This window comes from Carassius carassius, chromosome 24 (assembly GCF_963082965.1).
Source record: "Carassius carassius chromosome 24, fCarCar2.1, whole genome shotgun sequence".
In the NCBI taxonomy this organism is placed as follows: Eukaryota; Metazoa; Chordata; class Actinopteri; order Cypriniformes; family Cyprinidae; genus Carassius; species Carassius carassius.
The window spans coordinates 30,387,202-30,413,471 of record NC_081778.1 but is presented as its reverse complement, the minus strand read 5'-3'; the positions used below and the strand labels follow the sequence as shown (position 1 = coordinate 30,413,471).

At 36.5% G+C, this 26,270-nt stretch overlaps 2 protein-coding genes across 2 annotated transcripts; both read right to left on the bottom strand.

Annotated features, from left to right (window-relative positions):
• Window positions 1-748: 748 nt before the first annotated feature.
• On the bottom strand, window positions 749-8,549 carry LOC132103741 (free fatty acid receptor 2-like). Its single transcript, XM_059508832.1, has 2 exons — window positions 8,459-8,549; window positions 749-1,702 (listed from the first exon to the last, which is right to left on the bottom strand). The coding sequence occupies exon 2, from the start codon at window positions 1,682-1,684 to the stop codon at window positions 767-769; it is 918 nt and encodes a 305-aa protein (XP_059364815.1). The 5' UTR covers window positions 1,685-1,702; window positions 8,459-8,549; the 3' UTR covers window positions 749-766.
• A 6,270-nt stretch (window positions 8,550-14,819) lies between these two features.
• LOC132103426 (nuclear receptor subfamily 1 group D member 2-like) lies at window positions 14,820-23,199 on the bottom strand. Its single transcript, XM_059508523.1, has 8 exons — window positions 22,954-23,199; window positions 20,344-20,562; window positions 20,159-20,247; window positions 19,276-19,420; window positions 18,525-19,099; window positions 17,385-17,570; window positions 17,086-17,296; window positions 14,820-15,869 (listed from the first exon to the last, which is right to left on the bottom strand). The coding sequence occupies exons 1-8, from the start codon at window positions 22,970-22,972 to the stop codon at window positions 15,673-15,675; spliced, it is 1,641 nt and encodes a 546-aa protein (XP_059364506.1). The 5' UTR covers window positions 22,973-23,199; the 3' UTR covers window positions 14,820-15,672.
• Window positions 23,200-26,270: the final 3,071 nt, after the last annotated feature.

The following is a 26,270-nucleotide window of genomic DNA, read 5'->3' as shown; positions in this document are numbered from 1 at the left end:
AGTCTCTTGCTCCCCCATGGCCTCCTGAATCTCCTGCTCCACCATGGCCGCCCGAATCTCCTGCTCTGCCATGGCGCCCTGAATGGGTACTGCTCTGGAGGCCTTCTGTCCTGTGTCTGTCCTAAAGGACCTCCAGAGTGCCCACTCCCCCTCCCCATTGAATGTTAAATGGTGTGGCGACTGACATAAACTATAGTGAAACTAGTGAATTCGCTGATATTTTTAGGTTTTTCAACATGGTGGAATCTGAATCCAAAATATTTTGAATATTGCAAATATTTTAATGAAACTCTCAACATTTTCACTGTTAATTTAGAAATAAATTATGATAAAAAAAGTTTAAGATTTATAATAATTTGGTAATACTCTCAACATTTTGGCTATTAATGTGACATTTCTATTACATTTTCAGGCTTGAAAATTACCATTTTAAAATTCCCGGATTTTTCCATGATGGAAGAAACACAAAATAAAAATAAATTCCGAAACCACCACAGGAAATGCTTGAATATTCTGAATATTTAAATGTAACTTTCTTGGACAGCAAATCTCGGAAATGATTTCTGAAGAATCATGAGCACAAGAGACTAATAAATACAAATAAATAAATCTTATTTACCCCAAACTTTAGTACTACTTTGAAAAATAACTATGCTAAATGTACCATTCCTTAAATAATGAATTTATATTTAAAGTTATTCAATTAATACATATTTGCATTTTACATGAAGCCATGACATAACTGATGTTCAAATGCACAAAAGGTTTATTTTGCCACAATCACAAGTTCAGTGTCATTCTTTTTAGTCTTCTTATGTGTAAAACACCACTTCTTGAGTAAAGAAACAGTTTTGCTTTCTCTGAAAGTCGAGGAAGAGAAGTAAAACACGAATGGATCCAGACAGGTGTTGAGGGTGCTGGGCAGGAGCGTGTAGTACCTCCACCACGGGCTGTCATTGCTACTAAAACCCACCAGATGAGACAAGTTGTACGGTAAAAAACAGAGTAAAAAGATGGTCAGCGTGCAAAACGCCATGCCAATGGCCCTTTGCTTTCTCTCTTTAGTTATACGAGGTCTGGTGTACAGGATGTAGATGCAGTTGATATAGCAGAAGATACAAACTAAGAGTGGCAGCAAGTATATAACCACAAAAAATTCAAATCGAACTGGTAACAAGATCTTCTTTTGCTGCTCTGTGAAATGTGCATAGCAGACGTTTTTGGGAAGGGTGGCATTCGGATCTGGCATGTGGACAGTGATGAATACGATGCTGCAATGGGCAGCGCTGACCAGCCAGATGATGACGCTTCCTGCTGCGGCATAAAGCGGCTTACGCGTCAGTCTGTATTTGAGTGGAAACACCACCCCTAAGTAGCGGTCAATGGCTATAGGCATGTGCAACAGGGAGCTGGTGTAAATGGTGGTGAAAAAGAAATAAGTGGCTATGGAGCACAGGGTCTGGGATAAGTGCCATTCCATGCCAGCGGCAGCTTCGTACATCTTGAAGGGCAGAAAGAGCAGGAAGACCAAATCAGAAGCCGTCAGGTTGAAGAGTAGAATGTCATTCGGACTGGGTTTGTTACCCAGTTTCTTAAAGAAGGTGCAAATAGCTAGTAGATTGGCGGGAAAGCCGATCAGTAATGTCAGGATGTATACGGCTAAAATCACCCACTGAGTTATCATTTTTCATTGGAATGGACTCTGAAAAACATCAAAATGAGACTGACATTTATCCAGCAACATATATGATAGTTAAAATTACACATTTTATTCCATTATTTAATATTTGTTATATGCTTTTTTAATGCAGCGTCCTGTGCTTGATAAGTACACATTTTATAGTATTTTTTTTTTTTTAAAGTTTTAAGTTTAAAAAGTATTTTATTCTTTTAAGACCAATGTACAGTATTTTTGTTATTATTGTTTCGACAATTAGTGACTTAAGGTAAATTACTTAAGTCACTAATATGAAAACTGCCTTACCACAAACGTACTCGGTCACTAACGTAACCTCTGTTCCCTGAGATACGGGAACAAGTACTGCATCTGCTAAGACGCTATGGGAAAAAGCCTTTTTTCTCACAAAAGTGAAACTGCATGGCCATTGGTTTGTGCAGGGTATTAAAAACAAACAAATGGCTTGGCAGCTGAGCTTTATAATGACAGATCTGTGCTCTGAACGGAGCGAACCTTAGGTACGTAACCATGCTTTGGTCTCAGGATGACTTGAGACTCATTAGGCCCGAATTCCAGGCAGGAAGGGCTAATGGAGAGCGCCTGCAAGGCCATAGAGGCGTCTTGAAGTAGGGAAGTTTAGGGAAGTCGTGGCCTAATGGTTAGAGAGTCAGACTCCCAATCGAAAGGTTGTGAGTTCGAGTCCCGGGCCGGCAGGAATTGTGGGTGGGGGGAGTGCATGTACAGTTCTTGAGCCCTTGAGCAAGGCATCAAACCCCCAACTGCTCCCCGGGCGCTGCAGCATAAATGGCTGCCCACTGCTCTGGGTGTGTGTTCACAGTGTGTGTGTTCACTGCTCTGTGTGTGTGCACTTCGGATGGGTTAAATGCAGAGCACAAATTCTGAGTATGGGTCACCATACTTGGCTGGATGTCACTTCACTTGAAGACTGAGATCTAGCCTCTGAAATTGTGTTTAATAATTGCTCTGGGAGAATCGAAGGCTCCCATTGAGCGGCCAGAAGTTATTGTCCTGTTCGCTTGAGAGAGGAGATCCTGAGGCTGCTACCAATAGCTGAGTTAACTCTGATAGCCACAGCTGGTTCATCATAAGGTGGGCCACCAGGAGAATCTTGTGTTTTTGTTCCCTTACTCGCCTGATTACCTGTGGGATTAGGACGATTGGGGGAAATTATAAAGAAGGAGGTTGGGCCAATTGTGAGCCAATGCATCCCTGATCTTTGAGAAATAAGTTGGGCAGCGAGAATTGTCTGAGGCAAAGAGGCCAAAAAGGTCCTAGTCCTCACTGAAGATCTTCTAGGTCCTCTGAACTGACTGCGGTTGCAATGTCCACTCCCCTGAGCGGACCTTGCTCCTTGATAACATGTTTGCTCCAAATTTCAATTTGCCCGGTATATGCACTGCTCTCAGTGAGCGCAGGTTGAGTTGAGGCCATTCCAGAAGGCGCTCTACTAAAGTGAAAAGAAACTTCAAGGAGAGGCCTCCCTGGCAATTTACCACAGACATGTTGTCTGATTGGATTAACACATGGTGCCCCTTTAGGACTGGCAGGAGGAAATGACAGGCACGACATACTGCTAGCATTTCCAGGCAGTTGATGTGGAAGACTTTTTCCGCCTTCTACTAGTGGCTGAAAGTCGGTATGCCCTCGCACAGTGCCCCCCAAAGTGAGTTGGAGGCATCTGTCATGATAATTGTCATTCTGCAAATCATCTCCATGGCCACACCATGTTCCATCCAGTGGGAGTTCTTCCAGAGGGCCAGGGCTGTAACACAGGCCTGACTCACCCTTGGGCCTATGACACCACACATGGGATGGAAGCCGTGGTTTCAACCAGTGCTGAAGGGGGCGCATATGAAGCAGACCCAACTGTAGCACTGGTGATGCTGCTACCATAAGCCCCAGCATCCTCTGAATTGCCTTTTGAGGGTATCAATCTTGAAGGAGGTCGCCAGCCTCCGAATGGCCAGAGCACGTTCCGGCGTGACTACAGTCAAAAATTGTGCCCAGGAATGATATTCCCTGGCTGGGGACCAACGTGTGCTAGGCAAAATCCAGATGGCTGAGGTAAAGGGTCCTGTGTGATATTAATTCTGCCTCTGACTCGGCCAGAACGAGCCAGTCATCAAGGTTGTTGAGAATGCAGATTCCCATCTGTCTTGGAGGGGAAAGAGCCATGTCCATGCACTTTGTAAAAGTGTGGGGTGCCAGGGTCAGCCCGAAGGAAAGGACTGTACATTGATAAACTCTCTCGAACACGAATCTCAAGAATAAAGGGAGGAATTCGCATCTGGCATGTGGACAGTGATGAATACGATAATGCAATGGGCAGCGCTGACATCAGGGGAGCTGGAGCACTTAGGCAGGGAATGTTGCATAGCTTTGGACAATTTCTGTCCCTCCATGAACCATCCAGCAAGAGCTGAAGTGGTCCTATACAGCTTGGGTGGGTTAGCTGCCTTTGCTTTCCAAACAATAGCCATGGGCAGGCAGTAGTGCATGGACACCGACTCATCCAGGGGAGCAGCTTTTCATACCCCTTCTCTTCAGCGCTGTCAATGGAAGTGAGGGTGGCTGAAGTAGAAGCACGAAGGCAGGCAGAGTAGGGCATGTGCCACGATCTGGTGAGCTTGTCATGGACTTCCTGGAAAAATGGAGCGGAATGCTGACAAGGGGCTTGGTGGCGCCCCAGCAGGAACCAGAATCCAGATAGCTACAGGAGGGTTTCTCTGGTGGAGACCACTCTAAGCCTAGCTCTTCGACCACTTTTGAAAGGATACCGAGAAGCTCAGTATTCATTGCATCTTTGGCGATGTTGGGTGCGGACGTTGGCGAGGGGGTGGGGTCTGTCACTGAGCCCAACAGCTCCTCAGCAGTCCAATGCTATTAATGACATGCTGTCATCGAGAAGCTCATCCTCGCTTCCCCCCGAATGAGATGAGGTTGCTCGAACCAGCAGACTGACGCTGATCAGCCTGGGAGAAAAGGACAGGAGAACACTCTCTCTAGGGCAAGAGCGAGGCACGCAGGATCTGGTCCAACGTAAGCTCGCTTGAAGCCGGTCACGCGAGTTCTCTGGAGGGCATGAGGAGCGGAGCCGCTCTCTGAAAAGAAAGTGATTCATGAGAGTAGAGAGGTGAGACTGAAGGTCTCGAAGTGAGAACAATAATTTCCTGTGAGCGCACATTCTGCATGGGATTTCCCCAAACAGGAAATTCTGTTCTGTTTGGCCATCATTGGCATGCAGGGGAGACCCACAAACTGCAGTGATGGTGTGGAATTTGCAACAATGACAAGCTCATTTAGAAAGCTCCTTTAGTATTGCTGGATGGTGTTAGGGGAAAAGGACCAGACCTGCTCCATCATGAAGTGGCGAAGAAGCAGGTCAGGTGTGCTGAGAGGTCTCTATTGCAACTGCGAAGGTAGTCAACTGCGAGCAGTTTCAGATCAGCGTAGCAATGTAGAGTCATTGAAAGAGAAAAAATCTGAGAATCCTGTGGGGAATGCCCGCTTATATAGCAAGATGACCCTCCCATTATGGCAGGCTTTGGTGGACTTCATCATTATAGGCACATGCAGCTCCGCTGCCGAGCCATTGGTTAATTTTTTATGCACTGCACGAACAAATGGCAGTGCAGTTTCACTGCGTGATTGATAAAAGGCTTCATTTTGTGAGAAAAAAGGCTTTTTCTCATAGCATCTTGGCAAATGCAGTAAAAATGTAGTATCGAAAGGGAAGGTTTGTGTGCTTCCTGGGGTCCTCTTAGATTTAGTCTGATTTGGCAGATTTTCCTGTTTTATTCCTGTAGACATTGCCTGACAATAGTCATATCGAGCGCAATTCATTGAATAGGATGTTTAAGAGATTCTTATGTAATACTGAAAGGATACCTGACTGGTGTATGAAAGTAGACACAGCTAAAGTTGAACTAAAGTGCAAAACTGGAAGTGTGTATAATATCTGAACACATAGGAGTGGAAACCACATGCAAACCTCTCGGTTACCGCAGTAAAGATAGTTTGCGGTTTGATATTTAGATTTCTTTTGGCTATAAATATGCAGTGCGCTCTCATAGACATGCAAATGATACCGAAAGTCCTTCTTCATGAATTCATGGAGTGAATTCAGGTGACGCTGTCCTCTGGGCCGAAATCTTTTTTTTTGTTTTTTTGTAGCGACTCTTAATTTTATAATGCCTATAGCTCCAAAAGTTTTACACGTAAAAGTAATGAAACAGTAAGTGACAAGTGACAAAGAGACATTCTTCATTTTTTACGTCTATTGCCAATAAACAGGCAGACTGCTGGAAAACTAAATAATGTTTTAGGTTGAGCTCGATTTGTGAAAACTTTCACAATCGCATTTTATTGCATGGCAGTGTTTTTCTTTGCTCTGCCACATTTCTTGTATAACATAGGTGGAGTTTCATTTTTATGCTTGGGGGTGGGCAGCCATTGGCAAACGAGCCACAATCACTTTTTTATGTTTTACATTTCATATATTTATATAACGTACATTCGATATGAAAAATGCAGGTTGTACCAGTGGCTATGTTTGAAATTGTTTAATTTGAATGTTCGTTCTATTTATTTATTTGCTTACACTATGTTTTTCAGTTTGAAGGTTTCCAGGTACAGAAACCAAATAATAAAATGTAAAATAGCACTGCATACTTAGTGTCTGAATAATTTTTGGTCGCAATTTTATTTTTTTATTTTTTTTATAAATTTCACTGGTAGCCTACAGTATGAAGAATTTGGGGGTATAATCGGTCACAGTTCACTTTTTTTTTACAATACTCGCTTACATAAATGACCTAGTCTATAGTGTCCTGCACCTACTAGTAAAACAATATAAAACAATTATTTCTGGTGTCTGAATAATTTTTGATTTGACTGCGGATTAATACTTGTTAAAACTACAAAGTAATTCAGTCAAGAGCAGTGAGTGATTTTCTTTCATTTTCTTGTATTAACATTAAAGACACCTACCGCGGTCACTTTAAAAGACAGTGCATCGATTATAATGATACACATCCGATTTCTCTCTAGCCTCCTTCATTTTTAAGTTTCTCAAGAGTAATTGGCGATGCGATTGCACATTTCACTAGATTCACTTTAGCTGTCACAAGCCGAGGGTTAATCAGCAGGCTTGCATGAGCTACATGCTTAAACTGAATAGGCTACTGCATCACAAGCCACACTCAAGAATATGGTTCAAATCGCCTGTCCAATTCAACCAGAAATGACTCAGTCCGCCACATTTTTATTAGCGAGTTATTACCCACAAAACTCTGCCTATGATTGTATAATAATGTCATTTGGTGCTGTTCCAGTGAATAATGGTTTCCAATCCATTAGGAAAATGAGCATATACACTTGTACACTTTGTTTCACAATCCTTTTTTTTTTTTTTTTTTTGGTTTTACCTTTCTTTGAATAGGCTACTTGGCTACTTAGTTAACCCTTTCCTCAGCCCTTAACTATTCTGATTTGCAAAACATTTCTCAGTGCAGTGTTTGTCAGTTAACCTTTCCCCTCATTTACATTACTATTTTGATTTTGATTGGGTCAGCTGACCCTTCCCTGAGTCACGTAGCCTACATCACTATTCTTATCTGTGACAACTTTTACTGACTCCGGGTAGGGTCAACTGACCCTAAATTAACTGTAGTGAACAGTGATGAATAGTGACGTTACTGACCCAGGGAGCCGTACACTGACCATAATTGCACTGTGAACATTTTAACAAATCAAAATAATGACCCAAATGAATCAGGGAAAGGTTAACTGACCAACACTGCACTGTGAAAGTTTTCACAAATCAGGGGTGTGTTTCCCAAAACCATAGTTGTTAACTAAGTTAGCAACTTTGTTGGTTGCAATGCAATTTCCCATTGCCAACTAAGTTGCTAACAGGTTAGCAACTCTGGTTTTGGGAAAGGCACCCCAGAATAATTAAGGGCTCAGGAAAGGGTTAACTGGCTATAAACTATTAAAAAAAATTCGCAAATCAGAATATTGAAACCAAGTAATCAAATAAAGGTTCCAACAACCAAAACCTTATTGTAAAACAGAGTGTACAAGTTTATATATAAGCTCATTTACCTAATGAATTGGAAACCGTTAGCAGCACCGTATAACAATATTAGCCTACAAGAAAAAGGGGACAAAGCAAAGAGAACCACTGCCACGCGATAAAATGTGATTGTTAAGTTTTCACAAATCGAGCTCGACCTAAAACAATGATGCGTGTTTATTGGCAATAGACGTAAAGCATGAAGAACGCCTATCTTTCACTTTCCTTACTAGTGTGGACTTACCAAGGGGTTTACAGACAAGAGCTTTGCTGTGGAAGAAATTCACAGATCAAGCTGGTGAAGACGACACTGGATTCATTCCAGCTGCATTGTAAAATTAAGATTCGCTACGAAAAAAAAAAGAAAAAAAGGAGGACAGCATCAGCTGATTTCACAAATCATGAAGAATGACTTTCGGTATTTGCATGTAGGCTATACTGACAGCACACTGCGTATTTATAGTCAAAATGTGAATATCAAACCGCAAACTATTGCAAACTAAACTACTGAGTCTCACACCGCGCTAGCTTTCGACAAACATATATGGATAAAAAAGGTTACAATATATATTTAGTTTTTGTATTGGGAGTATTTTGACATTAGATGAAAAATGTATTTTAGCATGTAAAACTGAAAGTATAATATAATAATTATATAAAAACAATATTGGTTTTGGTCTTACCCTTTCGAGAACAGAAATACAGTTCCCTTGAGAAATGTAACAGTAAGGATCATAGAAAAGGTGTCCAGTCCGAGTTTATACTTCACACCACTCATCACTGACGTAGATAAGCCTACATGCGTTTGTGAAATGAGCTAAAAAAAAAAAAAAAGGAGGATGATGATTTCATTCTGAACTTTTATTAGAAGGAAAGGGTTTTTCAATGGAACCTATTATTATTATTTTCCGCTAAATAATTTTTAGGTCAAAAAAAAAAAAAATGAACCGCATTGTCCAGACATTTTTTTAATAGGGCATTTCTACTTTAAAAAAAATGCATTGTATCTAACATTTGACATTAGTTTTAATCACATTACAATATACGTTAATAATGCATGTAGGCCTAAAATAAGATCAGTAAAATGAGAGATAACGTTACGATGTTGAGGATCGTCCACGTATTTTATTAAATATATTTATTTGTGTGCAATGCATCTTTGTTAATACACTTAGAAATCCATATTGCGGCCTTAATTTTGATTGAATATTGCAGATGTCAATAAAGAAGACATATAAGAATATAAAATATAAAAAATATATAAAAAAATAAATATAAAAAGAATATTAAAAAAAATAGCTTTCGTTTTACGTTTGTTCGTTTTTGTGTTATACAATCAAAAGAAATGCTTTATAAAATGAGCTCCACCTGTGAACCTGAGGAAAAGTGACTCCAAACATCAATTAAAAATCACCAAAACGCCAGCGGATTCACAGACATTGAGCAGAAAAGTGTTCAAATACTTGCCACTGAATCTGCAAAGTTTGCATTATAAAAGAGTGTGACTATTTTAAATAATAAAATCATTTACTTACTCTCATGTCATCCAAAACTTGCATGCTGTTACTTTATCTATTATTTGCATGTCACTGATTAAGGTTTGTATAAAAATAAACTTAAAATGAAGGTGCGCACTATAAAAATATTTAACTAATAGTCCACCATATTTTTAATAATTGATTCATTACATTAAAAAATGTTTAACAAGTGTTATATTTAAACATGCAAATTATGCATTATAAAATTAAATATGCACTTGTGTACAGAAATCAGAAATTTTTTAATATCTCTTTTTATCACTCCATAAATAATAATAAAAAAATTACAGTCAGAAAAAACAAAACAAAACAAAAAAACATTTTCACATTTAAGTGCTACTGAAGTGAAGAGAGAAATAAAAGAGAAATTGTGAAAACGGCCTTTAAAAGTGTCTTTTAATTGAAACCTACCAACGCACACAGATAACGTGTAATGAAATAAACTCTTAAAAGTGTGTTTTGGAATTTTTTTTTCTCTCTCTTCTACTAACAATGTGTTATGAAAAGACAAACAGGCCAAAATCTCTAAACTGACCAGTGCATGAGAAAACAATGTCTGAAATATTTGTCATCTTATTGATCTGCAGACATGAGAGTAATGAAGATGGAGTCAACATGCCTTTTCAAGACAGAAAGTCTAGAAGACCAAACAGGCCAAATCCGACAAGTAAGCCTTCACTGAAACTACTGCTACTCGTGTGAATTTAGTTTCTCTGCTGATATTTATAATGCCTTTTTAAAATATATTTTTAGGGAGCTTCTTGGTCTCAAGAGATTTGTATCACTGATCACAGCTCTAATATCCAAAAAGATAAAATCAATACATTTTAATAGCTTTATAACTCCTCAAATGTTCTGATCACCAGAAAAATGTCCCATGCTATCTGCTAATTTTCTCTTATTGTCTTGCAGCTTTTTTTAAGCAATGATCATGTCATTAACAGCATGAGCTACAGAAATCAGAGCTGTTTTTGTGACCAGCCACATCACAGACGGTTCCTGGACATCTTCACTGCCTTGATCAATAACAGACTCGGTTGTCGGTCTGTATTTATGAGTATGATGCTGCATAGTTTGTATGATGCTGACGATGCCAATTATGGATCACTATAGGCCAGTCTTATTTGTTTTTAGCAACTGGCTTGAAAATTCCTCCTCAGTTAACGTCCTAAGAGTTTTAAACTGCTTGAGATTGGTGATCAGGGATCCTCTTCACCAGGTGAGATCCAAAATCTCAGTTTAATATTATCTTAAAAATCATTACTCTTAGAAAAATCTGTAAAAATGTGAATTGTATTGCTAATTGTTAGTCAATTCATTAACTAATTTTATCTAATAGGATGTTATTGTGAAGTGTTACTTTTATGTTAAATTATGTAACCTTATAATGTAGCTATTGCTGTTTACACCCTGTTGGAATTAAATAAAATACTAGTGATTATATGACAGTATTTCTTTTATAGTTTTCTGTGTGCTCATATAGAAAGTCTTCTTTGAATTTGAGATGATGGGCCGCTCGCTGAGGTAAACATTTTCACAATGTTCAAATGTTGGATTAATAAAAGCAGCATGAAATTCATTGTGTCTCATTGGTTGTTTTTCAGCACATGGAGTTGGTTGCAACTGTGTATGTAGAATGCAGAGAGAATGTATTTGCATCCAGCAGCTGGTTGCAAAGACATGTGAGACAAACATGCTGCAGTATGTTTCACAGTGTGTACAAATCGAAAACGAGTCGCAAGAAGAATAATGCGTGTATGCTGTGCTTGTTTCCCCATCATTTGCTCTGCAGATATGTTTTAGAAGTTGTCTTTTGTTGAGAAACATAGACAGTCGATTATTAAAATGTCCCTATTATGGATTTTTTTCTTTCTTCCATGCAGTAACACAGCTCTAAGTGAATGAAAACATTCTGCAAAGTTTTAATTCTGAAAGTGCACAGTGTATAAAGTTATTGCCTCTCAAAAGAAAGAGTCGACTCTGAATCACTGAAACGAATCCCAAGCTGTTTCATGTTGACGTCAATACGAAACATTAGCATATTGCCCGCCCACTTGTTGGTCTTTTCGTGTTGGTTTGAATAAAAATGCACATTCATTCTTTGCCACTAGGTGCCGCTTGTGGAGCGGTAAAACAGCGGTTTCCCCGGTAACACAGTACACAAATCAGCACTGTGCTCACAAACGCTGCTTTATCAAGCATTGCATTACAGGCATGATGACATGGAAATGAGATCAATCGGACCAATCACCGCAAACTAGCGACACACTAAGGACAGGCTTGAAAAAATGAATCGTTAAATGAATCGCTTGGGAGTCGTTGAGCACTTAAGGTAAAACTAAATGCATATTATAAGAGAATGAAAATGTTTTTTGACCTTGTATGCATGTCAACTTGATGTTGGGGACTCCCAAAACCAAAATATGAACCTTTCATTATAATAGGGGCTTACATTTTATTTATTATTATTTTATTTTATTTTACAATGTAAAAGCAGTAAAATTATTTCTGTTTTGCGTCTGGCAGTGCGGATTGTCAAAAAGAAAAAGCACGACCAGGTAAAAGGTCTCCGTTTTGCTCATGTGCACAAATATGAGATTCTCCTTATATTTTGACTCCTTTACAGGTTTTTTTTTGTAAAAGTAACAGTGTTCTCACACTAAAGGTTAAATAGCTTAAAATTATCTGGGAAATTCTTTTATTTCACTTGTTTCTCACACATTCACAGCATCAGCAGGAATTTGTTTATCTCAGAGAAAAGTCTGACAAATTGACGATCCCAACCAAGGCTTCTTGAACTTCTGCATAAGATCATATTCAGAACTCAGGTGAATAAGAGTCTTATTTCAGGCATTTTCCAGAATGTTTCAGTCTCTTTTACTCATATTTTCAGTTTTTAGCTCCCAGCAGCTCCACAGAACAGCTTCAAGCACAGATGGAAGTGATCCGTACAATCTCAAGATGGAGCTTCTGTTTAACACAGCAACAATCATTTTTTTTTTGTCATTTTGTACTATTACTGAGATGAAGTGGTATGGGATCAGCTTCATGCAAAAGCAGTTGTTTCAGTTACAGTACCAGCTATTTGTAGAAAAGCGCTGTTTGCAAAAGTCCACAAATATAGCCTGTTACTGAAAAGAATTTATTCATTGACTTTACTCAATTTTTTATGGTAAGTGGTTGCCATCCATTTATTTTAGCAACATTTAAATACATTTTTCTGAAAGTTAATAAACTAAATTAGTTTATTTAAATATGCCTAAAATAAATTGATTGCAACCACTTACCATAAAAAAATAAATAAAATAAAAAATAAATTCAATGAATAATTTTTTCAGTGTACATATATAAATATAACTGTTTCAGGATAAATGGGGGAAAGGGTGCAACAGCTCCATCTTGTGGTTGTTTCAGTTAAAAATTCAAGTGTGAATTGAGTTGAAAGTAAAAAAAAATTCAGACCTTTGAATTCAAACCTTTCAGGTTCCTGATGAATTCAGGAGCTGGAGGTGATGTCATCAGCCAGCAGAGAGTGGTGGTCCATGATCCAGTCTTTAAGTGCTGACCTATCCGCTGTGGAAAACTGTGGAAGCGCAGCTCCAAACTGTACATTTTTATCTTTGGTTTAATCTAAAAGCTTTGTAACTCAAATGTAACTGAGTTTGTCTAAATGATTTTGTAGGGGAAGCAACTTACTCTCACCTATAAGGACATACAGGTGGAATTTTAAACTTTTGTTATGCAGCACATTTTAAACTATTATGAATGAATGCATGAATAATTAAAATTTTACACTGATTTCTGTAATTTGATCAGGTTTTATTTGTAAAGACAATACTGAAAACAATTAGATGTTTTTAACCTTTTAAAAATGTTTAAAAATGTTAATGGTTAGAAAGCTGTAATATGTAACTATTTGTAAGAATTTTAATGTTTTTATTTAACTTTATTTCTGCCTTTTAATTGTATTTCTTTAATTTATTATTATAATTATTATTAATAATAAGTTTTATTATTGTATTTTCCTAATGTAGCCCCAGACTTTATTTGTTATTCTTAAAAATAAATAAATAAAAGGATTGCAAAAGTTTATTATCAATTAATATGCACAAAATTATGTTTTGTTTAAAACATTTTGATTATAGAAAGTAAAAATGAAGAAAATTATGAAGATCTGGAAATAATTCGAAATAAATTCATTGTAAAAAATCAGTGCAGCACAGACAAAACTGAACATTCAATCAAACCAAAATAGTGAAATCAGTTCAAATTCATCCCATATTCACTTAATGCTAACTAATATGATTTCCATCTTTAAAAGTTGTGAATTTGATATTTCTTCCTATATGTTATATAATAGGCAAGGTCATGTTGATTCATTGTCTTTCTGTCTGTCTGTGTGAATGGCAGAAGTGAAGTGGATTCAGGAGCGGGAACCAGACAAAGTCAAACCCCGTGACCCGCAGCAGCTCTCCATAATCACATTATGAATCATAAGCTGATTTTGTGTGTCTGAAGAACACATGCTGAGAGTTGAAATATATTAGCACAACATTAGACTGCAATAATAGTCAATGCACGCACATAAATGATTTACCTCATTTAAATCTGTTCACTTTAATGTGTGTGATTGACAGCCTTACACAATACATGTGTTTAAATTACATATAGTTTTAATATAAAGTAGTCCCTTAGTTTTTATTAATTAAATGAATTTATTGCTTCCTTCCACGTTAAAAGGATGGAGGAACAAAACTCAGAACATTTATTTGTGATATGTGTGTATTTATGTTTGTGTGTGTGTGTGTGTGTGTGTATAAGCCTATATAATGACATTGTTTGTCTTTCTATATTTTATACAGGTTCAATGGGATCCAAAAGACTGAGAACACATAGAAAATATGTGATTTTTCTCTTAGATAAATAATAGTTCAGAAAGCTTATAGAATTGAGAGAAATATTTAATATTCTGCAGAATCTGTGCTATTTCTATGACACTGATCAAATGTAAGACTACACAATTTGTGATTAAAATATGTTTTTCTGGAAACATTTTACATTAATGTCTCATTTGTTAACATTATTTAATGCATTTCCTAACAATGACCACAATATTGTTTATTTATTAATCTTACACAATATACACAACAGCAATACACTTTTATTATTGGCCATTGGCATTGGACAACCTCGGTTGAGATAAATGGTGCTATATAAATAAATTTGACATTGACATTGACATTTATTAATCTTTGGTAATGCTAGTTAATAAAAATGCATTTATTGTTTATTCAGTGCATTTATTAATGGCAAAAGCATAAACAATGTAGTAAAAGTATTGTTGCTCATTGTTAGTTTACGTTAACTAATGTAGTAAACTCATTGTGACCTGTTTTAGACGTTTATCATTGCATATTTATTTTATAGGCTAGTATGTCAATCCATACACAGCTCATCAGCGACCTCTAGTGCATGAAGACATGAAGTGCAAAAAAGAGGCATGACGGTAAATGACAAGTAAATATTTATTAGATTTTCCTTACAATGGTATATACACAACTATACATACTGCACTGTTTTTATAAAGAAACAAAAACATAGACACACCAGAGCTGCATCAAAAGAGTCGTACTTCATTTCCTGTCATTTACAGGCTGAGAAATGTCCATATCATCAAGCTGTTTTTCAAATGCATAGAGTAAACCACATATACTTGGGATTGTAACATCGTTTCCAATAACAAAATGATCCCCGTGTCTAGAATTGTGGCGAAAAAGTGTCATCTGTAAGGCAATCTGTACAAATGTCCATAAATAAAACTCCATCTCTTTCATAGTTTTGTTCCGTATACACATTTCCCGCTGTGTAATGGAAGACTTAAAACACCTCTCTGTATGAAAAACACAGTTTAAAGTGACTCCGGTCATAAATGGCAGCTGGACAGATGGATATTTTCCATCTGTGCACTGTTATTATGGTGTCGGGGACACCTCGTGCAAAAGCATCGCTCCTGTTATACAGGTTCAAATGATGCAAACATGCTGCTAGCGACAGACATACATTCAAGGAAAAAAAAAACATCATATATATTTATATATACAACACATAATCTTTTGGGACAAGATATGACATAAAGCTGCTCTTATACGAATAGCCATGCGTTAGCAGCTATTGCACATAATGAAATGATGAGGAAGTGTTTTACAAACACAACCTTTGCTTGTGCGTAATGGGCAAATCACCATGATACCTAACATAGCTTTAAAACCTGAATGATTCCGAATGAGTCTTTTCTCACAAAATAGTAAAAAAAAGCCTGTTAGATACATTCAAGAGTGAAATGAACAGCCCAGGTTGGTTTAAGGTTGGATTTTGAAGGCGAGCAGCTCCTCGGAGTGCATGTTATTGAGCGAGCGCAGCTCAGGAAGCTTCAGGAGCAGCTTGGTGAAGACGGCAGCTTCGTTCGAGCGGTTTTTCATGATCAGGTTCCTCAGAGCTCTGATCAGGGTCTCCTGCAGGGCCTCCACACCGTTTACATCCTCGATGGCCGATCGGTCTGTAGAAACATGCAAAATTGTTAAACTATATATTTCCCTGGACCACAAAACCAGTTTGAATTCTGAAATTGAGATTTAGTTGAATAAATAAGCTTTCCATTGATGTATGGTTTATTAGAATCGGACAATATTTGTCTGAGATACAACTATTTGAAAATCAGGAATCTGAGGGAACAAACAAATTAAAATACTGAGAAAATCACCTTTGAAGTTGTGCAAATGAATTCTTAGCAATGCATATTACTGATAAAAAATTAAGTTTTAATATATTTATGGTAGGACATTTACAAAATATCTTCATGGAACATGACCTTTACTTAATATCCTAATGATTTTTGGCATAAAAGAGAAATAGATCAATTTGACCCATACAATGTTTTTTTGGCTATTGCTACAAATATACCCCAGAGACTGCTTTTGTGCTCCAGGGTCATATATATATATATATATATATATATATATATATATATATATATTCTAACTATATAGTAATAAATACATTCTAAATAACTGCTGAATAATATTACTAAAAATGGGTAATTAGTAACAATTAGTGCTGTCAAACGATTAATCGCGATTAATCGCATCCAAAATAAACGTTTTTGTTTACATAGTATATGTTTTTGCTGTATATATTTATTATGTGTTTAGAAATACAAACACATGCAAGAAGACTGTTGTTTATATATTAAATATATTTATATTTAATATAAAAATATAAATATAGAAATGTATATATTGTATATTTATATGTAAATATTTCCAAAATATATGAGTGAATTTATATATGCAAAATAAATATACACAGTTCACATGCATATATTATGTAAACAAAAACATTTATTTTGGATGCGATTAATCATTTGACAGCACTAGTTATAATATAGTTTTGCATGAAAAGTGCTAAATTAAATATCTTGCTGCTCATTATGTTCCAAACAGTTCCAAACTAATTGGTTAACTGTGTTCAGCTATGATGCCGCCTTAGAAGGCAGCTTCCTATGAAGGCAGTAAGACAACAGGATGACTCGCTGGGTAACAGTATCTCTTACACCCAAGCGGTGTTATTTTTTGTTTTTTATTAATTGTATACTATTATAGTTTTTATTAATATTTTGAATTAGCTTTTCCATTTCCATTTTATGTTAGGTTTGTGCTTTTTGCATTTTTTTTATTGCATGAAAAGATGCATTGCTATGTTTTTGAAGGGCTTACCTGCAGACACCAGCACCACGGCGGAGAAGAGACTCATTTCTTCCTCATTGAGCTGCAGGGCGCTGAGCTTCTCGCTGAACTCAAACATGCAGTTGAGCAGCTCTCCGGCGCCCATGGAGCACAGCAGGTCCACACTGAACTTCCTCCCGCTCAGGAAGGTCACCGTCCGCTCTTTCACATCGAACAACGACACGAAGCGCACCATCAACACCTGTGTGCAAGGAAACAGAGGAGAGCGTTAGGGCTCTGATGGATGCTTCCGTTGTCTGAAATGCATCGGGACTCTTGTTTTGCTTTACCTCGAAGGTTCCTGCCTTGAGGAGGTTGACCTGGTCGTGTTGGGAAAGGTCCTGGAAGCCCGGGATCCGCTTGGCAAATTCCACCACTTCTCGTACAGCAGGGATGAAGCTCCTGGAAAAGTCCTCCCAGATTTCATGACCAGGCTTGGAGGGGTCCACGAAGGGGGAAACACTCATGGGACACACCTGAGAGAAGACCAACAGAGTCACATTACACCAGATACGCTTTAGTGCTAAAAGAGCTCTGCTCCGACACAATGGCTGTTGAACAAATGGAACAAAAGATACATTTTTGGGGGCAAATTCAAAGTTGAATTCAAATTCTAGGACAGTATGGAATGCATTATTTGCAGAGAACACATTGTGTTCAATGCATCCCGTAAAAAAATGCATTGCTTCAAGCTCTAAATATTTTCATAATTTAAAATAAATCATAAATCAAGTAGAAATTATATAAATTATTAACAATAATTTTTAAATAAATCCTATACATTAAATAATATAAATTCATAAAAAAGTGAAATAATACAATTATTTTGTAAGATTTATTTAAATTATTTTAAATTTATTAAAGGCAAAACCAATATGTATCATAATATAGTCAAATATATTTATAAATAAACTATTATACATTTTTGTGTGCCTTGCTTAAATTGTTAGCTTAGCAATGTATCCACAATGGTTGATCCAGCCAGAGAAATTGTCTATAAATTAATTTATAATTTGGAAAAATAAATAATTAAAAATAATACATTAAATTTTTTTAAAAAAAGAACTTAGAAACAATAATCATATAGTCTAAATAATATAAATATTACATTTATATAATAAACACAAACATTTAAGAATTATTGAGATTATTTTATACTTTTTAAAATAATTATATTGGTAATATTTGTAATATTTCAAAAAATATTTTCAATATTCTCTCAAGGAATTATCTTTTATATTTGTTCATTTTTAATTGGAATTTTATGTGCTTGTCTTTTTTTTCCTCTTTAATATTTGCATTTAGTTTTAGGTATAATTATTTTTCTACTTAGTTCCCAAGACAAACATTTAATAATTATTTAGTAGAAAAGTTTTTCATCTAATACTTCAGCTTTAAGTCAGAAAAAACAACAACAGAAGGTCACTAACCAGATGTCCTCTGTTTGCTCCAGTCTGGCCTTGGTTCATGTTGTTTCTGTGGTAAGGCATGTTTTCTGGGCTTCGACTACACTGCTGGGTCTCGTGGTACCCAGTCACATGTTCACTGTAAGGTCCAGCGGTGGTTTGCACGGTCCCACTCTCGTTCCAGCATTCCCCCCGCGGCTCCTCGTCCTCCTTGCTGCTGCTGCTGAGCGTTTCGGAGCTGGCCGGAGATAAGGACCCTCCGTGGGGCGAGCTGTATGAGAACAGGTCCTCACGGGGAGCGGGTCCAGTGCTCGGCGCGTCTTCCTCCCCGCAGTCGGACGAACAGGACGACGCCGTGTCCATGGGAGTGACTGACTCTGAGTCCCGGGAGAGATCCGAGGAGGAGCGTGGCGAATCCGGCGGCGAGGGCAAGGAGGAGCTGGACTCGCTCTGGCTGCTCTCGATAGCACACGGGACGGTCTGTGCACCGTGAAGCATGTGCTGCAGCTGACTGTTGTTCATTATGTTATTCATGGCTGTCTGCATCTCCAAGAGCATCCGCTGCTTCTCCCGCTTCGGGATGCGTCCGAAACGCACAGCTGAAAAAGAGATTGCTTGTTAAGATTCATTGCATTTAGTGCATTTAGCACTGCATTTAGCACTTCTGCTTTAGACTTTCTGGTCGACTAAAAAAATGTAGTTGTGCAACAAGTCCGTATGTCAATATTAGAAAAGCTTGAGCTCATAAGGAAGAAGGATATGGCTTGTAACTCACCGTCTCGGGACATCCCGACAGATAAACACTTCCTGAAGCGACACTGCTGGCAGCGATTGCGGTTTATCCTCACTATAGTGCAGCTTTCTGTCTTCAGGCATTTCTTATACTGAATATTCTGCTGGATGCTTCTTCTGAAGAAGCCCTGTAAAAAAATAAAAAAAAAAATCAATTTTCCACTAACAGTGTTTATACACACACACACATAACATAATATTTTGAATTAGCTTTTATTATTATTTTTTTTTTACATTTTTATATAGCTTTTTTTTTTTTTTTTTTCATTTTCAATTAATAGTCAATTTATTACGTAATTTAATTTTTTTACATTTAAATTATTAATTTTTTATATTTATATTTTTCTTCAGCTTTATTTCGAAATAATGGAATTGTTTGTTAGCAGGGTTATTTTAGTTAATTTAATTACTAATTAACAAAATTACTAAAACTTTTAACTATAATTGAAATTAAAACGGAAAGGATAAAAATAAAACCTAGTTCAAAATATTAATAAAGCCTATAATAGTATTCAAATGTATATGTTTATTCAAATGTACCTATAATAGAATGCAAACTCAAAATAGCGTAAAATGCCCATATTGTTAAGTTAAGCACAATATATATATATATATATATATATATATATATATATATATATTGCATGCACAAATAAAGTTGCAAAATTTAGCATTTTGGGATTGCATTCTCTGCAAAGTAAATAAAGTTTGTCTTGACTAAAATATATACATGCAAAGCTGTAGCATTTAGCTAAAATGTTCTACAGTGTGCCAATGATGTCTTAAAATGCTGCCTAACCTGTACAATACTAGGTTTGGGCACAGACCCAGAATGTTAGATGATCCTGAGAGAAGTGTTTCCTCACCTTGCAGCCTTCACAGGCATGAACACCGTAGTGGAAGCCCGAGGCGATGTCTCCACACACTTTACACAGCAGCACCATCCCGTTGAGCTCTGGAAAATCATGCAAGAGTTAGTCATGCTCAGTGGACAAATCCTGCCAATTTTAGACAGCTGAATCACATATAAGCTTATTCAGCGTTTACTCACTGGTGATGGAGCTCTTGGAAGAGAGGGTCTTGTCAGAAGCGTGTCCGCGTGGGTGAGTGTGTTTCAAGAGCAGTCCAGCGGTGGGCAGGTCTGTCAGACGGCTCGGTTTAGAGGGCAGAGGCGGCGAGGATGATGGGGAGCGGCTGTTAGAGCTGTCACTCATGCAGGAGTCAGGGCTGGGGGCGGAGCTTGAGGAACAGATGTAGGCTATCACGCCTCCTTGAATATGAGAAAAAGAGGGAACATTATAAAAATGCACATTGAAAAAAATATTATTGACAAGAGTATGACCATCTATGCACATCACTGAACTTGGTTTCGAATATGCATTTTATAGAATACATTTTTTGGTAACAATTAAAAAGTTAATATAGTTAACTAAAACTAAAATAACTAAATAAAAATGTTTTGTTACTTGAAATAAATAAGCCTCAACTGAAATAAAAAATAATTAAAAATTAATACATTTTATTTAACCTAGTTGCCATAATTTTTCATTTTACTAAGTTGATGCACTAAAATAAGGAAAAGAGGGAACTTTTATTGAATGCACACTGAAAAAATGAAATTTACAAGAGTATGACCATTCAAGCACAGTACTAAACTTGATTTCAAATATGCATTTTCTAGATTACCAAAATAAATGTTGCATAGTTAACAATAACCAGGGTTAATACAGTTACCTACAACCATAAAAAATCCATAAAGAAATAAAATAATAATTAACTGATAAAAAAGAAAAGAAAAAGAAAACTGAACTGTTTTGTTATTTGACCCAGTTGCCAACATTTCACATTTCAGTTTAAATGAAGTAAAATAAATTAAAACAATTTATAAGATAAACTAAAACAGCAAAAAGTAAAAATATTTAAATACCCCGTTTTTTGTTCTTCTGGTTTAAAAATGCATTATATATATATTTTTTATTACTATCATAAACCATTAAAAAAGACTATACAGACAATAACAAAAAGTAAATGAAATACAGTTGAAGATATGTTTTACTTGTGATACCAATTTGACCTTCATAGCATTTCATTCACATATTGGATTACTGCATTATGTAAACTAATTTCAGTAGGTGACCTGGTCATCTTGGTATGAAGAAGTCACACAAATATGCTTGCATAAAGAGTTATGTTTTATTGTTAAAAACTGTGAAATTAGAATCTTCTGCATTGCACATGTTGAATGCACTTCCTCATTATGAACAGCTCATGACCTATTTTTAGATTAATGAAACTGCACGATTGTTTAATTACACTAACCTAATACACTTCCATGGTATATGGATATAATAATCATTATGTATATAAAATGTACAATAAAAGATGTGGTACAGAAACCCATTCCATCACTTTTGTTTGTGTGTGTAAACTGTAAGTGTAAGCAGGCAAAATATGTACAAGTACGATATTTTTAGTAGTTAATTGTTCGGGAACATAAATATATGGATTTATTTTACACCAACGAGCCGTGCATTCACAGAGTGAATACAAATGTACTGAATTTCTTTAAATGGACATGGGAGGTTACCTAACCACCAACAGCCCTTAGTTTCTCAGACCCACCCACACGTGGACCTCTCATGTTTTGTACGGGAAGAATATCTAGGTCACGAGCTGTCTGCTGCGTCCTCACGTGGTACTGCAGAGAGTCTCGCGCCAGCGACTGCCACGCTTCGACCAATTAGAGACTATGCGCCGCGCACGTCACGACCAATCAGCGGCAGAGCCTTGACCTAGTACACACAGTGCACATGGCTAGGCTACGAGAGCCATGTGAGAGAGAGCATTCTAGTACTCGGAGTACAGAGTGCGCGTGACGTAACCCACATCCACAGTTTGACGCGCTCTGCGCCGCAGCGGTGTCAACGGAGAGCATGTCAAAAGTGCTTTAAACCACAAGATGAAAAACTAGAACATCTCACTGATAACCTATCATTTTAAACATGTTTTCATTTGATGACACCACAGACAAGTGCTTCAATAATACACTAATGCATTTAGCCTAAAGTAGGTATTACTCTCCTGTTTGGTATCTCTCTCTCTCTTGTGTGTGTGTGTGTGTGTGTATATATATATATATATATATATATATATATATATATATATATATATATATATATATATATATATACACACACACATGCTATTTTCAGTTTTTTTCACCATAAACAACATTGGAAAACAGATATGATATTAAATGAAATGTACACAAATCATTAAATCAGTAAAGTCGGGTTTAAATTTACTTTAAAAATTGCGACATTAAATGCAAATAAATATGGAAATGAAGATTTTTAATTACTGATCAAGGGTTTATGGGGATTTTGCTTAAATACTGCTATTTTAACGGATAAAATATGTGAGCGTGATTACAGAAACATCTCTATAACATGTTTGTGTATAGAAATCACACGCATATTCCCTAATATTTCCAGGTTTTTCATAGAATCACCGTAGCGCGGTAGCCTATAACACTGCAATTTCTTAACATAACAGGAGTAATGTTTCTAACAATAGCCTACTAAATACGTTATGCTTACAATTATGAATACGAAATACATAACTTAATTATAAGCAAGAAAATAAAAATAAAACGTCTTACCTTGCTTTGTTGATTCCATGTCTTCAGACTCTTGATATCTTATAATTCAGGTGGACAATAATAATTCCAGCATTCGTGTCAGTTGTAAGCGTTCGGATCCTTCAGCGTTCCATAAAGCTCTCGAGCGTCTCACAATGGTATGGAACTCTCAGGATGTGCACGAGCGCTCAGAACTCAGTGTTCTATAGTTCGTGTTTCCGTCCGTGTCCCCGCCCCGTTGGTGCTCGACTCACGTTGTTAACCCAGTGACACACTTTCACCCATGTGTCTGTGCTTTCATCCGTCCAGAGGCGGAACTCAACGCGCGCGCACGAACCCACCGCTGCAACGTGAGGCGCGCTTCTGGGAACATGATGTTTTTCTGGAACGCAACCGCTCCCCGTTCAGAACAACAACAACAGAGCCTGTGACGACGAGCCATTCAACATTGAGCTCTTTAAGCTTGTAGTTTTTAATGCATGCGTGTTAGTAGAACAGAAACGTTTTGCTTAACTGTAGCATCAAGCCAAACACATACAGAACGTTTGCACCTATAACTGTACTTTGAGTGTTTAAGTGTTTTCAATGCATCTTTTTGAAAGTTGCACAAAAAGACAACATAATAATCTCTTTTTAGTCATTTGAATATATTTTCATGGATCATCAACTGTGTTCACACTTGAGTCAAGTTTACTCATCTCTCCACAAGGACGAATGACCATATGTGTCCAGATACGGTTTCATGGATGACGACTACCCAGTTCACTTGGGAGTGTGATTTGATTTATAGGTGGCCCACCTAAGGTGGGTGGCTGCTAGAAGGGTTGTTTCAAGTGAACTGACTGGCTCTTTTCTAGCTTGTTTCAATTCGGCTTTACAAGAGAAATAGTGCTTCAATGATGCAAACAATTTAATTCTAAAACAAGTCATTATTCAGTTGATTGTTAATTCAGTTAATACTCTACTTGTATAATAATATTATTATGCTGTAACAAAAATGATATTAAACATTAATATTTATATGCATAAAATACCACATATACTGTATAATATTTTTTATGCTGTAACACAAATAACTACATTAAATTAAACATTAGTATTTATATGCATAAAATGCCATAACTATCTTATTTTCCCTCATATTTACTATAGATATTCAACTACTGTTTTCACTGCAGGACAACAGAGTCTATATAACACATACAGTATATGACAGGATCATAAATATGGTTATGATACTTATGTAAGTAACAGTGGTCATAAATTGAATTGGTGGATTGAAGTGAAGTGTCTCTTCTAGAAAAGCACACAATGTATGTACACCTCGTCGGAACATTTCTCTCTTGTCAGACCACTAACCAAAAGAACACCGGGACACGACGTACTGTTCTGTAGACCACAGAAAAGGTGTGGTTAAACGCACCATCAGATGCTAAATATAGCTATTTGGTTGCATGTTATTTAACCATAATCTACGAATAATTAACCAGATCTTGATCTTTATCTCAGGAAAAATGACTGATATATCTCAAACATCAGTCGACACTTACAGATCGAGGATGGGTTATACATTTACAGAGATTTTTAAATGTACTTCTCATTCTGTTCCTTTTGTCACAGTCTGTATTCAGAGTCTGTTTTGTCCACAGACAAGAAAGACATCATTGAAATGTTTCCATCAGATGCGTCACAGTAAACAGACAGTCATCTGCTGACATCTAGTGGACAGACTAGATCTCTACAGTCAGCTTCACATGAGGGACCACATGGAAAACAGCTGATTTGTTCTCAAGCTGCTGTTATTAGGACTCTAAACAGATCTGGTGTAAATGGGATGACGAGAAAAAAAATTCCGGGTGTCCTGAAAACATTGATGTCTTATTGGGACCACAAATATTACTGTTGTTTGTTCTTTTTAACGTTAAATAATGAGAAAATGACACATTGTTAGAATATTAAACATGCCCATTATTAACAATACAATATGTAATTGAGTCGAAATGTGTGAGGCTAAAACAAATAGGCCTAATAATTTAACTTGAATTAAATAAAGCTTGGATTTTTACTCTTTAAACCTAAAAGTTGTAGATTCTGCAAGTAAATTTAATGCAAGTAAATTCATTAACATTGATCGTGTAACCATGCGTGGTTCTTCAATTAGATTACGATATGTAATAACTGTTATTATTAGGTTTTACTTATTTTTTGTAAAGTTTATTTTAATTGTAGTTTGTATTAGTAATTGTGTCATTGTTATAACTTTTAAATATATCTATACTGTAGCTTTATGTAATTTTTAATTTTAATTTTAATGTTTTTTTTTTTTTTGGAGCTGGACAAAATATCACGAGAGAAAGATTTGGAAATAATACTTTTTTTTTTTTTAACAATTTTAAGGTGAACTGTTCCTTTAAGACAGCTGACTGCAGTAGTGTACACACTAGCTTATTTATGGAAACACTTGACAGATATGGCCTAACTTGAGAAAATTGTTAAGTCATTTAATGAAACTGGGGTGTGAAATTCACAAGGATTAACCAACCTTTTGACATTTGTGGTGAGGACAGCTTCCTCATTAAAATACACAACAGCTGAGAGATGTGTGTAATATGAGCGAAAGGTTACAATTCCCAGGCAATCCTAAATCTGCATAGAACCACATAAAAATAAATAAAACATGATCTGAACTGGTGCAAATATTAGAAAATGTGGGGGGCTGTTGTTTAGTGGTTGCAGAACTGGATCTGATAGACAAAAGATGTTTGCCAGAATACATTTTCACATTTTTGTAATATATAACCAGAACTTTTACATGACAATAAATTAGATAAAACAAGTTAAAGCTGAAGTGTAAGATAAAAAGCTCTTTTTTTTTCAAACAAAATCTGCTAATAATCAATAATAGTGATAATAATCATTAGCTTTCAACCAAAATGGCTTTTGGCTGATGATAATAGAGATATCAATACAGCAGTGCAGGTAATGATGCATATATGAAGTATATTACAAATGAATGACAGCAAATATGAAGAATAGCAGAACTGACTGACTTTAAATAAAAGTTATATTACACAATATTAAGAAAATCTTTTAATGCATGACTTCTTATGCAACGGTTGACAAGGCTGTCAAATTTTGACACTTGCAAATGCAATCTGTAAACAGTAGTCACAACCAGTGACCATAATCCAGTTCAGGAAAACATGTCCTACTGTAACTAGTTAGGAATGAATTTTCATTAGAAAAAAAAAAAATATTGAAGTTTAATGTGACTGATGTTTAAAGCGCATGTGACAAGCACAGGAAGTCACGTGTGACACTAGAGATAAAAACACATG

Bases quoted from the DNA above. Each gene is read 5' to 3' on its own strand.
- LOC132103426 (XM_059508523.1), bottom strand. The intron at 20,248-20,343 runs GTGAGTAAACGC...ATGATTTTCCAG, and splicing joins TTCCAAGAGCTCCATCACCA to AGCTCAACGGGATGGTGCTG. The intron at 15,870-17,085 runs GTAAGCCCTTCA...ATGTTTCTACAG, and splicing joins CGTGGTGCTGGTGTCTGCAG to ACCGATCGGCCATCGAGGAT.
- LOC132103741 (XM_059508832.1), bottom strand. From the start codon at position 1,684: ATGATAACTCAGTGGGTGATTTTAGCCGTATACATCCTGACATTACTG.